Here is a 15716-nt window from a genome sequence, read left to right as displayed (position 1 = left end):
GGGGATCCCTAAAGCAGTTCACAGTGGTCACAGCCACTGACCAAAGCATTTGCAACCAGAAACTGGGAGAAGATACAAAACTTGAGAACTTCTGATTGAAGTTTCGCAGTGCTCGTAACTGGGATTTTGGTAAGGACCCATCTTGATACGTGATCAAAACCAGAATGTGTGCGTTAGTAAATGAACTCCTATAAGAGCACGCTAGCTAGTTTTCAAAAGTTAGATTGTTTTTACATTCAGTCTCCCAAGACCACACACCATAGGACAGCCTATGGGCTGAAAATTACACTGAAAAACAATAAAGCTGTTTTTAAACATGGGAGAGCAAAGGAGGAAAAGACAGCTAGATTGTCCATAAGCAACAACTGGGCTCTTTCTTACGCTCCTAACCTCAGGAGCATTTTTGTTTATATTTGCACAGACACATATTACATATAACTCCATAAAATCTAAGAGTGTTCCAGAGTAAACTATTTGTCGTGACAAGTGTCGACTAAAGGAGGAGGCTGGATGGCTAAGAGCTTTGGCCCTTGGGGAAGGAATGAGGGAGCAAACAAACAAAAACAGAGGATGTAATGGAAGTTGAGACAGACCCTTAACCACGGTGGCACCAGTGGGCAACGGAATAATGCACAAGAAACAGGCATGTCCAAGCTCCACCTAGCTAGTGGCACCAAAACATGCAGTAGACTAAAATCTATCCTATTGTTTCCCTGTGATAAATGAAACACAGAATATATAAGTTACTACACCAGTATTCAAAACATGATGCCACTAAATATTTTTCAGCAGCCAAACACTTGAACAAGGCATCAACTAGAAACCAAGATCCAACTCATCACTTTGTGTTTTCCTCCTCAGCTTCACAGTGACCCAATACTGGATTTCCTAAGTGTGGCATGTCCTGTTTTGCCTTACAAACATCACTGACGCGGGTACATGGGACGAGGCTTAGTTACCAATGTTTCACTCCCAGGAAGTGTTCCCAGCAGTAAGTAACAGTTCACAACTGACCTTCAGCAGAAGTTCAAAAATTAGTTAAATAGGAATTTTAATGTCTCTTCAATATAGTCTCTTCATCTGAAACAGTACAGTTATATCCACAGTGCAGCATCAAGTTCATCAGACAGTACAGGACTTGTCAGTAGGCTGCTGAGATGCTGAAGAGGCAACGCCAGGGCTCGTGGCATTAGTTTTGGGGAAAACTGTAGGCTTCGGCCTCGTTGCTGGAGGTTTAACCTGCGTGGCCATTTTGACCGACTTCACTGGCCTGAAGGTGCATGGGATGTCGCCGGCTGTGCTAGCGCTCCGCTGGAAAGGGGGTTCAGTGTCCTTGAGGATCTGAGCGTGCAGGGGGCTGGAGGGCTCAGAGGTGGGGGCCACCACTGGAGAGGTTTTCAGAGGCTCCAGGGTGTCAAGGACAACATCTGGCGTGTGCTTTACGCTGCTTTGCCTTTCCAGCTCCCGCAGCTCGTTCAGAGCAGAGTTCATAGTCGCTTCAATATCCTGCAAAACAAAAGAGAAACAGAGTGAATCACAGAACTGAGACTCAAAGAAGCAGATAAGAGTCAGTCTCAGCGAGCGATGTATTTGGTTTTCAGTCCATAAACACCAAAACTCGATGCAACTGGGAGGTCAAGAAGGTGAAGTGAAGTGAAACCCATGACAAACTATACTTGTTACATGGCACTATATACTGAAGCCAATAAGCAGCAGTATTTTTCTTTGCTAGGGAGTAAAATAATTATTATGCTTTCTTTAATGCTAATCTGGTCCTGTAGTGATGCCAAGGTCTCCTGATTCTGCTTGGATTTCAGTGACAAATCCAATTCTAAGACACTGATATGAACAGAAAAGCGTGCAGCTCAAAATATTAGCACCCTTTCTTGCACTTTATTTGGTACATGAGATTCAGAAGAATAAGTTCTTAAAGGAAGGGAAACACGAGGCTGACTTTTTGGGCACTGGCTGATGGGCCAAACACTCTTAAAATACTGAAATCATTGTGTGCTCCTGCTGCCTTGTTGGTTTTGCTGCTATACATGTAGTCTTATCTTCCGTAAATATATTACATGGGACTCAAAATTTCAATGTTTTAAAAAACACAGAAAATATCACAAACACATAAAAATTTGAGTTGGTAGTTCTCCTTCCTCTCATAAAATATTACAGTTATTAACTAACCAGTACAGAGAGAAATTTTTGAGATCAGAAGATGTGGGCTTCTGTTCTCAACTGTATCGAGACCTACACATTTGCTAAAGCCTGCACGCTGGAGCCCACGGGGGCACCGAACCCGCTGGAGAGGAGAAGAGCTTCGCCTTTCCGTGACTCACAGCTTGGCTACGGCTTTGCAGCTTCCTCAGAGGTTGTTCAGGGGGTGGGGAAGGTAAATCAGTCAAGGAATGATGGAAGAAACCGGAGACAGTAATCTGACACCTCCAAGTCTATCTTGAGGCCAAGGAGATTTTACTTATGAAGTTAGGGAAAATATGTAAAGTGTATGATGGTTATGAGATGGTGTTTAAACAGATACTATGGGGCACCAAAGAGAAATACTAATTTAACATTTTTTTTGTTGTTTGTTTTTTTATTCTCCAGTGAAAACAATGGAGTTAATATTCTGGCAGGAAGAGGAGACAGAACAACTTCAGTTAGAGTTTAACTGAAAAAAAAAAAAAAAAAACAAAAAAACAACCAAAAAAACCCTGATTTTTGTCAACCAAAGCCTTAGAAGGACAATGAAATGTGAAGATGAGAACTGTATATTATAATTTCATTGAAGCAAATGGGCTAAAGATATTCATAAGGGCAAAATACAATTCTCCATCAGAATATGAATCAGATTTTTACTTGCGCTTTACTTATTATTCAATGTTGCTGTCTTGTCAATGAAAATGGTGTTTAATTTTCACGTATCTTTCCCCAGCTTTTTAGAAATCTACAGACTTCTGAATCAAAAGAGGCAAAGAAGTCAAGTCACTCAGAGCTGACTTTGTAACCTGAGATCCAGGCATTCCTTGGCTTTAGATAGATCCATCACATACTGAAAACAGTTGGTATAGGCAAGCATACGTGTGCAGACACATCTAACAGTTTGGACTGGGAGAGAGGGAAGATCCTTCAGGGAACGGGGAAATCTAACATTTACATCATTCACCCCATTAGTAGCTGTCACTTCTTGAAATCTCTAGGTCCGACTTTCAATCGTTTTCTATTCTACTCGTGAAACCACAGCTGTACAGATGCAAAAAACACCAGTTGGTTTTTGGTTGACACCAGTCACTGCTGTGGCAGCTTATGGTCCCAAACACAGCGGGATAGAACAGACTTTTGTGTATAGAGGTGCAGGCAATAAGCACAGAGACGAAGAATTTGTAAGTAGCTAGTCTGTGCCAAAGCTAGCAAAGACTAAGAAAAATAACACCACCTTTCCCTTTAAGCTGAACAGAAAGATCAATTTGAGCAGACTATTTCCTTGCTGTATGGTCAATATGGGGAGTTAGTCCCAAAACCAGAGCACTTTCTCTGCAAAGCGCAAGCACAGCTGTATATGCATTGGTATCCTGTCCTCATTTCAAGGCACTTGTCTAAATAACTAACTAATCAAAACTAGGAGGATTATGTCCAAAGGTGGTTTCTAATCCCCCACTGAAGCCTGCGAGCACATAAAGATGGCACTGTGAACACTGCTCAGCTCCGCAGCCTGCTTTGGTTTTGCTTGCACTGCTACATATGCTTCCAATGTCCGACCACAGGCCAGTCTGCTAAACTGACAGGAGAATGTTAAATTGACACTAAATATTTCACTTTTCTCATGTCTTGAAATTTAGATTATTTAATTTTTTGCTGACAGCCTTGGAATCTGTGTAATTTTCTGTAACGGGCAATTTTATTGTTGAAACTACATTTTGAATAATGAACAAGGCCAAGTTTTTATGGAGTAAGGACCTGACTGTTTATCTTTGCTCATGAAAGCAGTCCCAGTGACTTACACAAAGGGAAGCTAAAAGATTAGACTTAAGCTGCGTAGAAAATTAATACTGCATGGCCAGAAGGAACGGCATACAAGTTGCAAGATTAATTCAGACTTTGCATTAAAACATCTAATTGCATCCAATATCCGTTAAGTATGCTCAAACAATCTTTAAGGTAGAATACTCCTTTTCACCTGTGCAATAACTTCAGGGTCCATGGGCCGGTGGTTGTTGAAGCTCTTTGACCTCCCTGCTGTCACAGTTTTCCGGATCTGCGGGCTGTCTATCCTGTTCTTCAGGGACGAATGTCGGCTGATAGAATTGAGGCTGCCGTGGCCACTGATGGAACATTTATCTGGAACCTCCTTGGGAAGACTTTGGCTCATAATGGGCTGAGATGAGGGTCTGGAACTGGCTATGGCTCCTGGGGAGGCTGGTTCTGCCATTGAACTACCTAGTCCATGGCTGTCACTTTGACGAAAGGCTCTTCTGATGCTGCCTGACTCTGGTTTCTTTCTTTGCCTTCAGTCACAAAAGCAAAACATGTCAATACAAGCAGGAATACACGATGGGCTGTAATTTGAAGATATCCCCCCAAGACAACACAGAAGACAATGGGAAGAGACATACAGATACCCAGATTACAAATACACCCAGGATTTTAGGGAGTCATTGTGAAACAGTAAATCATTGCATTTTAACACTTCTAATAACAAGACTGAATTTCTGGCAGCTGTGCACATTCATAGCAAAAACAGAAAACTTGGAAAGTAATGGAGTTGGTCATGAAGTAAAGATTTTATATTTGAACAAAAAAAACCCTCTGTGCCATCAACAGGTTTTGATGATGTGTTTTTATTACATTAGAAGAGCAGAGCTACAATTTTTGACTGGAGGACACAGTATAAGTCTACTAAGCTCCTGGCCCAAGGCATCAAGTTATTATTTTCAGAGATTGGGAAGCAAAGAACCCCAAAGATGGTTTGGGGTTAAGAACCATTTCCAATATGTGCTGGTGGTAAGAGAGACATCTTTTCCAGTGCTTTAGTAAGACCATGAGGCACTATCTATATAGGGCTACAGATATACCAAAAGATGACGTCAAATGGATGAGCTGGTCCAAACAATTTACTTTCTACCCCAGCAGCATGTGGTCTGACAGCATGATTCCATTCAAATTATATAAAGGCCATTGTAGCAAGAATACTTTATGCCATAGGTCTGAAGCTTGGCATCCATTATACAGGGAAGGATCCATTTATATGTAGCACCAGCCCCAGGAATAACTGCAAGAAAGTGTTAACTCCAGTAGGATTTTGGCATCCAAATAATAATTCAGTGGGTGGCACAACTGTCATTGCGAAACCATCTGATTTAATTTTGCCCAAGTCTGTTCACACATAGGTCAGAAGATTCATTCCTAAAGAAAAAACAACAAAATGAGTCTTATGCTACTATTGCTGAATATCAGTTTCCCTAGTAAAGGGAAAAAAAAAGATGGAGTGGACATTACCCAGGCTTCCTACAAACACTACATACAACACACTACCAAACAGCAGATGGTGAGGCTCCGACATAGGTCTGTCCATTATACAAACTCTTCCATAACTGACAGAATGACACACTTGAATGGCTCATACATTGAATATCATAAAAGAGAGATCAGATCCCAAACTGAGCAGTGAAGCTCCGCTGATCTGCACATCAGCAGAGCTCTGCTGACTCCCACAGCCTGAGGACCAGGCTCTGCGCAGGACACTAGCTGTTCCAGACCTTTTAAGAAGAAATGCATTTCTATTAATGCCTTTACTGACTAAAGTCTGTTTAGTTAACTGAAAGTTAAAAATGTCCACTTCTATAAAGCCAATTAATATCTTCAGGGCACTAAGAGAGGTTTTTTACAGTAAGGAAATAATCAGAAAGATTTGGGGGACAGTCTGCTCTAAAATAAATAAAAGATCAAGAAATTTAGTCTCTTACTAGCTTAATTTCCCTGATTTTTTTTTTTTTTTTTTTTAAATCAAGCTGACTGTTGGCTAAGGCAACAATTTCTCATTCAGCAGGTAAAGTTAAGAAAACAGGGAGATGTTTCACTGCAAGCATATGGTTAGTAACCTGCTTAAGGCGAAAAGTGCTGGAGAAATGAAAAAGTGTTAAAGGCAACATCAGATGGTGGGATTTAGGGTATGTCATTTAACACAAAATGCGATACTAATTTCTGAAGAGACTGTCCCCGTCCCATAAAGCAAACCATGTTAAATGTAAACAAGACATAACAAATCACAGGAACATAATAAGGAATGGGAACATGATTACAAGAACTCATTCCACAATCTCCCTCTTTCTCAGTATGTTTATCTTACAAAAAAGGATGTGTTTGGGAAAACTGGGACAGATGGCACCTTAGGGATAGGGAGAAGCAGCCAGTGGGATTTTAAATGAACACTGGCCACTTTGGTGAAAGAGGGAGAAGGACAGCAAAATGCAAGCAAGTTAGAAGAGGTGGAAGCAAAGAAAAATGGTGGCAGTGCTCATTTGTTATCCTCTCTCAGGAAAGGAAATATTTTACTGGACTCATCACCAAGATTTTTATAATTAAGTAAAATAATGCAAGGCTGTTCTTACTTGTTGATGTTTGCAAGGTAAATATCTGCGACGTGCCCCCCACTTGGGCAACTGGCACCAGTTCTGGCAGTCACTTTTTCTTCCGGTGGCTCAGAATTTATTTCTATTTCAGACTTCGGACTGGATCTTTCAGAGATACCATCCTCACTAGGAAGGAGGAGGGAAGGAAATCACAACCAAAACAGTACCAACAGCACTGAATTTTACATCCAGCACCGTGTACGCAAACATACAAAAACACTATTCTAAACATCTTTTTCTTAAGAATCATTATATATCTTTCAAATTAGAGAGCCTGATTTCTGTAAGCAACTTGGAGGTTCCAGCTCTGCATCTTTATCAGGCTGGCAGCACCAGTACTATTTTGGCATTACAAAGACACTGAAACTTTTAACTTTCACAGAAGCAGACACCTATGCTTTTGCAGAGCTCTACTTTTCTTTTTTTTTTTTTTTTATGGGATTCCCTTCTTGAAGGGAAAGTTGAAGGATGAAGAAGGTGCCCCACGTGGTCTCAGCATCCTGATGCAAATACTCCATTCCACACCTGATTTTTAAGCAAGCCATCTCGCAGATGGACTTTAAACGTAACATACGTGTCTTGGACGACGATATACTGATGAGGAATAAGGCCGTCAATTCCATTGTGGCGTCCCTCCCACCAGTCATCTGAGGCCCGCTGATAGAGCAAGAGAGAAGCTCCTTTTTTAAAGGACAGCTCTCGCGCAGTCCTGCCAATGTAGTCGAACTTCGCTATTGCTTCTATGGGCTCACACTCTAGGAGACAGAAGGGAATAAACAATAATTCACTAAACACTTGGGCTCAGGTAAGCACGTAACAGTTTAAACCCACCGCAAAGCAGTTTATGAAGAGAGCGTGGAACATGGGACAAAGGTAGCAGAGGGAGAAGCACTAAGATTTGGAGGCAAGTCCCTGTAGTATGAGGATGTTGCAGTTTCAGCATTTATCTCATCTCTACAGGGTTGACACATTCAAATTTTCTAAGTTAAAACCCCTTTGACAGAAATTCTAGCATACAAAAACAGAAACAACAATGAGAAAATTAATATATCCTTAAAATCACAAAATTCAAAAGCCAGGTAGCAAGAAGGCATGTCACAGAGTGTCTGTCTACGGTAGGCTTTCTTACAGGTAGCCAAACTAAACCTCCTGAGCTGGCAAGCTATTAGCGTTTAGGGAGGGAAACGTCCTCCGTTTCCAAGCTGCTTCAGAACTAAAGCTTCTATTCAGAAGGAAGTTTGCGCTTGGTGCTGCACGGCGTGCCCCGAACCGGGCCACTCTTCCCCGAAGAGCTCACAGCAGAACGACAGCGATGCGGCCACCGCGGCCCGTCACCTGCTGCAGAGCTCGGGCACTGCAGGGAGGACGACGATACGGGCAAAATCTGGAAAAATCAGTATGAAATTTGTGTGGATCATCTTAAGACTTTCAAATCCTGTCACTGGTTGAGTCTAAATATGTATTAAGGCAGTTCCCAATGCAAGGCTGGAACCAGGGGACTGGAGATGAGCTCAACCACACGGTCCCCATGGACTTCAGCTTACTAATTACTTTACAGGAGCTTTAACACAGCGAAGCGCTCCATGGAAACACGGCTCTTTCTCGGGGGAACAGTCCTGGTTCCTGTTCCTCAACAAGGAAAGATATCCCATTTTGTCCTTAGATCTGCATCAGCATTATGGGAAGCTCCTACGGTGCAAGAGCCATCCAGAAGGGATTTGAAGGCCAAACATGAGCCACAGCTTTTAAAATTACTCCTGGGGAGAGCACATGATCAGGAATTAGATCTTCCAAGGCTAACCCTAGGAAGGCAAGGCAGTAGCTGCGCTTGTGCAAATATATGGTGTAAATCCATCCAAGAGAGCAGCTGCTGCACTACCGCAATCTAATCACAGCTGCTCTGACACAGCAGCACAGAAGTATTATCCAAAGAGCCACGATTACCATCGGTAGTTACCGAGCATGAACCGACCGAGAGCTAAGGCCAATCAGCCACAGGATCTGCCCGATTACTCCCAGCAATAGGTTTCAATACCAAACCAGACAGCATAGAATTCTATCAAATCCTGCATTTCACGTAAATCTACGGTCAGCCTCACGTGAACCCAGGTACCAGCCCTCAGCAGCCAGCACGATGCTTGCAAGGGTGAGAAAAGCCTGGTCTGGGTTTTCACCTTGCAATAGCTGCCTCGCTTCAGACTCCCAAAAGCTCACGGTTATCTGGTTTTGGCTCCTGGCTCCCTTCTTTCCTTTCTTATTTTGTTTCTGCAGCCAATTTCTTCATAACATTAAAAAAATAATGCTGCTTTTCGGTGTTCCCCCTTTATTTATGAAGGGGAAGGGACTAGGATTTTGTACAGTTCATCTGTTTCGTTAAGAAGTGTTTATTATTGCAAATGAGTGGTGCACTCAGGTTTCTTATGTTTCCAATTTGCCTTTTAGGACTCTGGCTTTCATCCAGAGAAGTGATTTTAGACTCTAATTTCCAGTAGCTTTTTCCTATTACACTCCTGATCACAGAAGAAAGCTGTGAGAATAAAGACCAATAAGACTGAGCCAAACAATTATCCCTGCCAGTCTGGGAATCTGTGCAGGAAAGCAGCAGTTTAAAATCTTTCCACTCATACACATAATTTAATGAACATGCTACATGCTTGTGTTCCAGTATTATCAGCCTCTTGCGCCTGTCTCAAAATTGAATGTTCAATCACTCGCCCAGTCAGGTTGAAAGTTAACAGCACAGAAGCTCTGCAAAAAACAACCCCCCTACCCCACCCCAGGACCAATTCCTCCACCCCTCTGCTCCATAAAGACGAGCCTGTGCTGCCGGGCTCTTTCCTGGAGAGCCGTACAGGCTTTGCTACGGCTCCGCTGGACATTTGAGGCTGCCAGGTCTAGAACGCCGAGGCCAGCAAGGTGGGTTTGAGTTCTCAGACGCCGCCAAGTAAGTAACGCACCAGATTTATTTCACTTGATAGCCAAAAACCAACTCAGAATCAGTAATGTAGCTGGAAAAGATTATTCTTCAATAGTTTTACTAGAAGTAGGTTTATTTCCTTACATTTAGCAATATGGCATATTCCCTTACTGTTCAAAACACATCTGCAGATTTGAATGACTTAGCATATTCCCCCAGCCTGTTAATCCCGCCTATGCCAGCGAAGGTACCGACAGGCTTTACTTTGGGAGGACCAGTTCCAGCATCAAGAAAGAGCTAAAGGAGCAAGCGTCTGGTCACATCTAAAGAGTGAAGGAGTGAGGGAAAAAAAAAAAAAAAAAAAAACTTCAGTCCCAAATCCCAAGAGAGAACACGAGTCGCAGAAAGGCGTGTGCAGCGCTTCCGATGAGTGAGCCCAAGGTGTAACACTGCAAAAATCCGTTACGAGTGTGCGAGACTCTAGTTAACAAAACCTTGCTGTTCTCTCAGAAGAGATAGAGGCTCAACTCTCTCCTCTGCTTCAGTGCCAAACTCTCACTATGTCACATGGAATATTCTGTGTAGGTTGTAGGACTCCATCCAAAACGCCTACAAACGTTACCTTGCATAGGGGCCCCATGCAATCTGTTCCAGGGGCTGTAAAACGGTGTCCTTCTCTAATCTCTAATCGCTCATTTTCCCCATCATTGTGCTCTCTTGCTACATAAGCTATTTAGAAATCCCATTCAGACACAGTGCAAGCACCCCAGTGGTGTTTCAGCCTGCAGATTTTAGTCCCAGGCTTTACAGATGTGGGAAGAACTAGCCTTTCTTTAATTAGAGCACTGAGATTACTTCTTCTTTAAGTACACACTCAAAAAGGACATGTTTTCACACATTTTTAGAAACTAAAACTTTTCAGAAAGAACAATCTCTTCAAAAAAAGATACTAAACTCACAATGTTTCATTTCCATATTCTTCAGGTTTCCTCCCAACAACCTTGGTGAGAAGTTGCTGCAACAGTGATTAACCTTGCCCAGGGAGAACCGATTCTGCAGCAATTCTAGCCGTGCTCAACATTGTTTACTTTGTTATTGGTGTGTGAACATCATTAAGCCAGCAGGAGCACAGCAACGCCATGGGAAAGGTTTGTTAGGCAACTGCTGGAGCAGAGCGAGCAAGCAGCAGCACAGGAGCACAAGACAAGGCTATGGAGCAAATTACTAAAGACCAGCTCAAAAAGCATGCTCCCTAACTGGAAACCAATGGCCACCTTCTTCCCATTTGTCCACCTGAGAACATCCCAAGTGCAACCATCACGGCAGATTCTACCACAATTGCAAGAGGCCAAAAAGCAAGAACAAAAATGTATGCTGCTCTGTTTTGGCCAGCGTGCTTCATATGCTGATCAGCATTCTGGGGATTGCTGTCTCACGTCACTCATGTAATCTTTTCCTCTACTCTGGATGGGGCTCACACGCAGCTGTTCCTCATTGCTGAAAGAGGCTTTTTTGGAAGCAGTACTAACAGACACTCCAAGGCTGTGGCGTTACCTTTTCCTTAGGAAATATCAGGAAATTCTCATAGATGTCAAATACAGGCAACTCGGTGGTGAAATTCCAGGCACCCCTTTTTATTAATCAGACCACAGAAAAGGTAACGAGTTCTCTCAGGAGGAAACAAAAATTATCAAGGAGAGAGGCCACCAAGATGCTCTACCCTAAAGCCTGGCTCCAAGCAGACAGCAAACAGTTTTTTATTTTATTTTGTTTGCTTCCTTAAAACAGAACTGTTGGAGGTCAAGGCACTCGATTCCCTTGCCAAAGCTACTGAAAGGGGAGATGCCTGGCACAGGCAGAGGGGAGCAGCAGAGCACGCTGAAACACATCCAGCCTTTGGCTCTACACTTAGCTCATGATTTCCAACTCTAAGATCCTGCTAAGGTACAGATGAGCTCAGTCTTTTGAGCATGCAGTGTGCCCAGGCAGGCCTGCTGCTAAGATGAGGTACCATTGGAAAAAGGGATACTTTAAAAATAGACAGGCAACTTCTAAAAATTCCTGCTGATCCCATACATTTTACTTTTTGGCATCAAATGCTGTATGCGGTGTTTCAAACGACTACTGTGACTTGAACTCCATTTTGGATTTAACTTTGAATTTAAACTGCAAGGCACTTCATTCTCTACCGCCCCAACACCAGGTTACCTTAGCAGAGGAGTTAATAGGCTTTGCATACCATCATCACTGGTGTGGTGTTCAGCCGTAACGTCCTGAACCGAGTCTTCTGTTGAGGCTCTCTCTCCATGTGGACTTTCACTGCAACAGAAGGAAACACAGACAGAGCTTTATACCGGTTGAAATTGAGTTTCCTCATTTACAAAGCCCAAAGGTAACTCGGCCGTGAACATCCACACAGGATGTCCATAGCTAGGTTCTGTGCCAGATGCTTCGTGGATGCATTTTTGCAGGCACTCAAGTCAGTGCGTCTAAAAATCAAGCTAAGCCCTTGATTTGCTTGAGCAGACAGAACAACTTTGTCACCCTCCGCACACTATCAGGAAATACATGTAGGAAAGTCCAACTTCAGATGTTACAACCCAGACCTCCAGAGACTTTCAGAAGTCAGAGCTAGCTGTGGCATGCTGGGCCTAGCTCATCTCTGCCATGCCAGGACTATTCCCCAGCTGTATTCTCCAGCGCTCTAATTAGCTCATTACACAACTGATGAGATAGCTGCCACTTCCTGGGGGAAATTATTTCTCAAATCATAATGACATTTCCAGGTCTGCGTTTGTCATCTCCCTCCTTCCCTTTCATCACAGTCTTGGACTGTCCAGTTCATTTCACTGAATGACTCCCATAACCAGATTAATTGACTGGAATCTTTATTTACAAAGCACCTTAAACACCAAGAGCGCTCATTAATGTTTTGCATAAAGAAAAGCCTTGAAAGCGTCAGTAGACAACAAGTGGCACACAGAGGTTATGTTTCAGTGAGCAGTCACAGGAGCAGCTCCCGCAAGACAAGCGGCAAAAGGGAACCGGAGGAGAACTCCTGGCCGCGCTCAAGGAGCTGCGCGGACCTGGCCGCCAGCTGGCAACGAAGGCTCGCCTGCCGTTACTGCTCACATTAAAGGGGGGGGGGGGAAAAAAAAAGGAAAGAAAGAAAAAAAGCTCCCTCCTCATCCTGCCAGACGCTGCTGCTAAAGCCAGAACGTTTCTGTTGCAGAATCTCGCGCTGGTGACAGTAAAGCAGCCGGGCTGCCCCGGAGACGGCTCTGCTGCCCGCGCGCGCACCACGCTGAATCGCCTCTAACTTATGTTAAAGGCAATTTTGACTTCTTTGCAGACAGTAATAACCTGATCAGTCTTTTTGGCCTTGCAATGGTTAAAATAAGTGATAGGCGATGTGCAGCGTCCTCCCTTTTAAAAACCTTGTCCTGGTCACCTAACTCCTCTACTCTTATTTAAAAAGAGAGGAGGGGGGAAAGTTTGAATAATTCCAGTGTCTCATTACATTTAATCCACATAACAAACGCGCCGTTTCCTCACCATCTGAGTCAGTGCCGCAGGAATCAACCTTTCCCATCTTTCGCAAAGCCTTTATGCTACTTAATAAAGTTTACAAAAGAACCGAAAGCCAAACGGAGGTCCCAGGAGGAATCCGGCATTGAGGGCTAAAGTTTCCCTCAGACCGTGAAGTCACGTCGCCTACGCCAACTCTGTGGATCTAAATACGCACAGACAAAAGAGGAGACCGCGTGCCTCCAACAGCCCCTTCCACCACCGAACCCGCCCGTGCCGCAGATCCGGACCGTGTGCCGCACAAGCCCGGGATGCCACAACGGAGCGCGCTGGGCTGCGGGAGCCCACCCCGAGCGCCGGGGCAGGGGAGCAAGCGGAGCCCCCGGAGCAGCGAGCTCCTTCCTGCAGCTCCAACCACCTCCCCGGCCTCCGCGCAGGGCTCCGGGCTTGGACCGGACGGCTCAGCGAGCCGCTAACCCGCTCCGGGGGACGCACCAATGCAACGCGGTGCCGGGCTTGGCTCGCTCAGAGGCAGCGTTTTGAAGATGCCGGCACCCCAGCCCCGCGTTTCGGTAGCGAGCGCTGCACCTCGCCCTCCCCTCCTCCTCGGCGCCTCCTTGCTGCCTGAGCCCTTCCCGCCGACCCAAGCGGCCACCGCGCAGCGCGGGACGAGCGCGCCCGCACCGCGGCTCCGAGCCCCGGCCGCCGTGCACCAAAGCGCCGCCTGCAAGGTCCTCGCAGAGCGGAGACGGGGGCTAGCGGAGGCACAACATCGCTGCGAACGTAGCGCACACCATTCCCCGATGAATCCGCTAAACACCGGAGGCTTCCCTTTGCTTCGCGCAAGCTTCGCAGCGCAGCGCCCTACGGGCGATAACTAACAACTATTTAAATACCGTGGCTCTGAGGAGCCTTGAATGGAACCAGATGCTTCTTCCTGGCCCTGTTAAGCAGCCTCCCTCGCTTGCTTCTACCCTTTCCTACTCACCAGGGTCTCAGACCAGCGTGGGTAAGAGCAGCAATGAAAAAAACCCAAGTGCCTTCAGCGAAGCGACAGCACCTTCCAGCCCAGTTTGCCTCCCACGTATTCGTGCAGAGTGTGACACACGCCGCAGGGAGTGTGCAGAGCGTCTAATATTCCCTTCACCTTACGGGCAAAACCTCTTGTCAAAGTTAATGTGTTTCTTAAAGGTCTTACACATACAAGACTAACAGTGTTTTTTTTTTTAAAAAAACATCAATGAAAAATGCCAGAATGAAGGGTAAAACTAATGCAATTTGCACAAGGGCTACTGCAAGCCCTCCGCATATAGCTGTTTCTTGTCTGCATAAAGCAGCCTCTCCTCAAGCTCATGCAGGGAGTGAGCTGACAGTTAAAACTACTCTGAAACAAGTAGGAAAACAAGGCTAGCTCTGTCACTAGAATGACTCCATTTTTAAAATGTATTTATTTTAATATATGAAAATAATCATTTGCATTCCTGGGACAGGGAAGGGGGGGAGGAGGACGCAATTTAACATTCCTCATTTTCAGTGGGAGAGATCAACTTGGCCAGTAGAAAAGAAAACACCTCCTTTCCTTCCCCCACTCCCAACCTTCCACCCCAGATGACAGGAGCCGCTCGGGCTGAATTGCTTCCAGATGTTGCTTTCAGACTGAGCACGCGGCCAGGCCTCTTGAGCTTTAAGCTGGATGGAAACGGTGATTTTGCATTCCTCCCTCCCCCAGCAGTGCTGCCCTGAAAATTAAACCAGGCCGCAGCTTTCTAGGTTCAGCTGCAAGTGACCCCAACTCTGAAGCAAAGTCACTCAGAACAGGCGGGAGAATGTCAAAGGAAGAGAGAGAGGAGAGAGGGGAAAAAAGTCAAATGTAAGCATTAGCAGGAGTTGGTGCATCAGCTCCTCGTCTTTCACAAGGAAATGGTGGCAGCTACCACAGCAGAACATGCAAAAAAATCTCTGTGAAGCCTTCTCCTTTAAGATAGGTGAGCACAGGTTTGACAACTGAACAGCTACTTTTTTTTTTTTTTTTTTTTTTTTTTTTTTTTTTTTTTTTTAAAGTTGGTGGGTATCCAGAGACACCAAAGCCATCTTCTCTTTCACAATACAGATTCCGAAAGCCTGGGCCAGATGCTTGAATCCAGCATTAGACAACACAGAATGCATGACTGTAGCATCCCAATCTGAAAATGAATATGCATCCATTCTTTTTCTATCATACCAGTAATCCTCAGTGTTTCCACCTCTGCTATAGACTGGGCCCTCCAGCTCCCTTGGCCCTGGGAAGATGTTCTCGTGTTGGATGATGATGGTTTTGATCAATTCATTGACATGAGCCTGGCAAGAGACTTGATCATGACCTTCAGGCACGGACATCAGTGTTGGCCCAAAGCAGATGGCTAAATTGTAGGGATCCATCATATTCTCTTCACTGAACTGAGATAAACTGCAAAAGACAGAAGTGGGGAGGGGGTTAACAGGCAAAAAACAGCATCATCATCATCATCATCATCTTCTGCTAGAGAACACACAGCTGAATTGGAAAGACTCACTTTGGGCTTTCTGCTCTTTAGAGCTGATCTGCTGGGACACAAATGTTCTGGGTCTGTTTAAAAAGTGAGAGACTGATGGCACATACAGAGAACAAC

At 44.6% G+C, this 15716-nt stretch overlaps 1 protein-coding gene across 5 annotated transcripts in view; it reads right to left on the bottom strand.

Moving 5' to 3' along the window:
* The window catches only part of SRGAP2 (SLIT-ROBO Rho GTPase activating protein 2), a 120256-nt gene that overhangs the window by 4665 nt on the left and 99875 nt on the right, over positions 1 to 15716 (bottom strand). For 3 of the 5 annotated variants that reach the window (XM_067310788.1, XM_067310789.1, XM_067310790.1), the window contains 6 exons: positions 15290 to 15514; positions 11780 to 11859; positions 7198 to 7378; positions 6603 to 6749; positions 4172 to 4499; positions 1015 to 1506 (listed from right to left, as the gene is read on the bottom strand). In XM_067310788.1, the coding sequence (XP_067166889.1) occupies positions 1123 to 1506; positions 4172 to 4499; positions 6603 to 6749; positions 7198 to 7378; positions 11780 to 11859; positions 15290 to 15514 (1345 nt within the window). In that variant the 3' untranslated portion in view covers positions 1015 to 1122. Of the gene's footprint in view, positions 1 to 1014; positions 1507 to 4171; positions 4500 to 4834; positions 5398 to 6602; positions 6750 to 7197; positions 7379 to 11779; positions 11860 to 15289; positions 15515 to 15716 lie in introns of those variants that run through there. The other 2 variants (XM_067310792.1, XM_067310791.1) reach the window with 2 other exon arrangements.

This window comes from Apteryx mantelli, chromosome 25 (genome assembly GCF_036417845.1).
Source record: "Apteryx mantelli isolate bAptMan1 chromosome 25, bAptMan1.hap1, whole genome shotgun sequence".
Taxonomy (NCBI): domain Eukaryota; kingdom Metazoa; phylum Chordata; class Aves; order Apterygiformes; family Apterygidae; genus Apteryx; species Apteryx mantelli.
The sequence above is the reverse complement of the archived record's forward strand: the minus strand, read 5'-3'. Positions and strand labels throughout refer to the sequence as shown.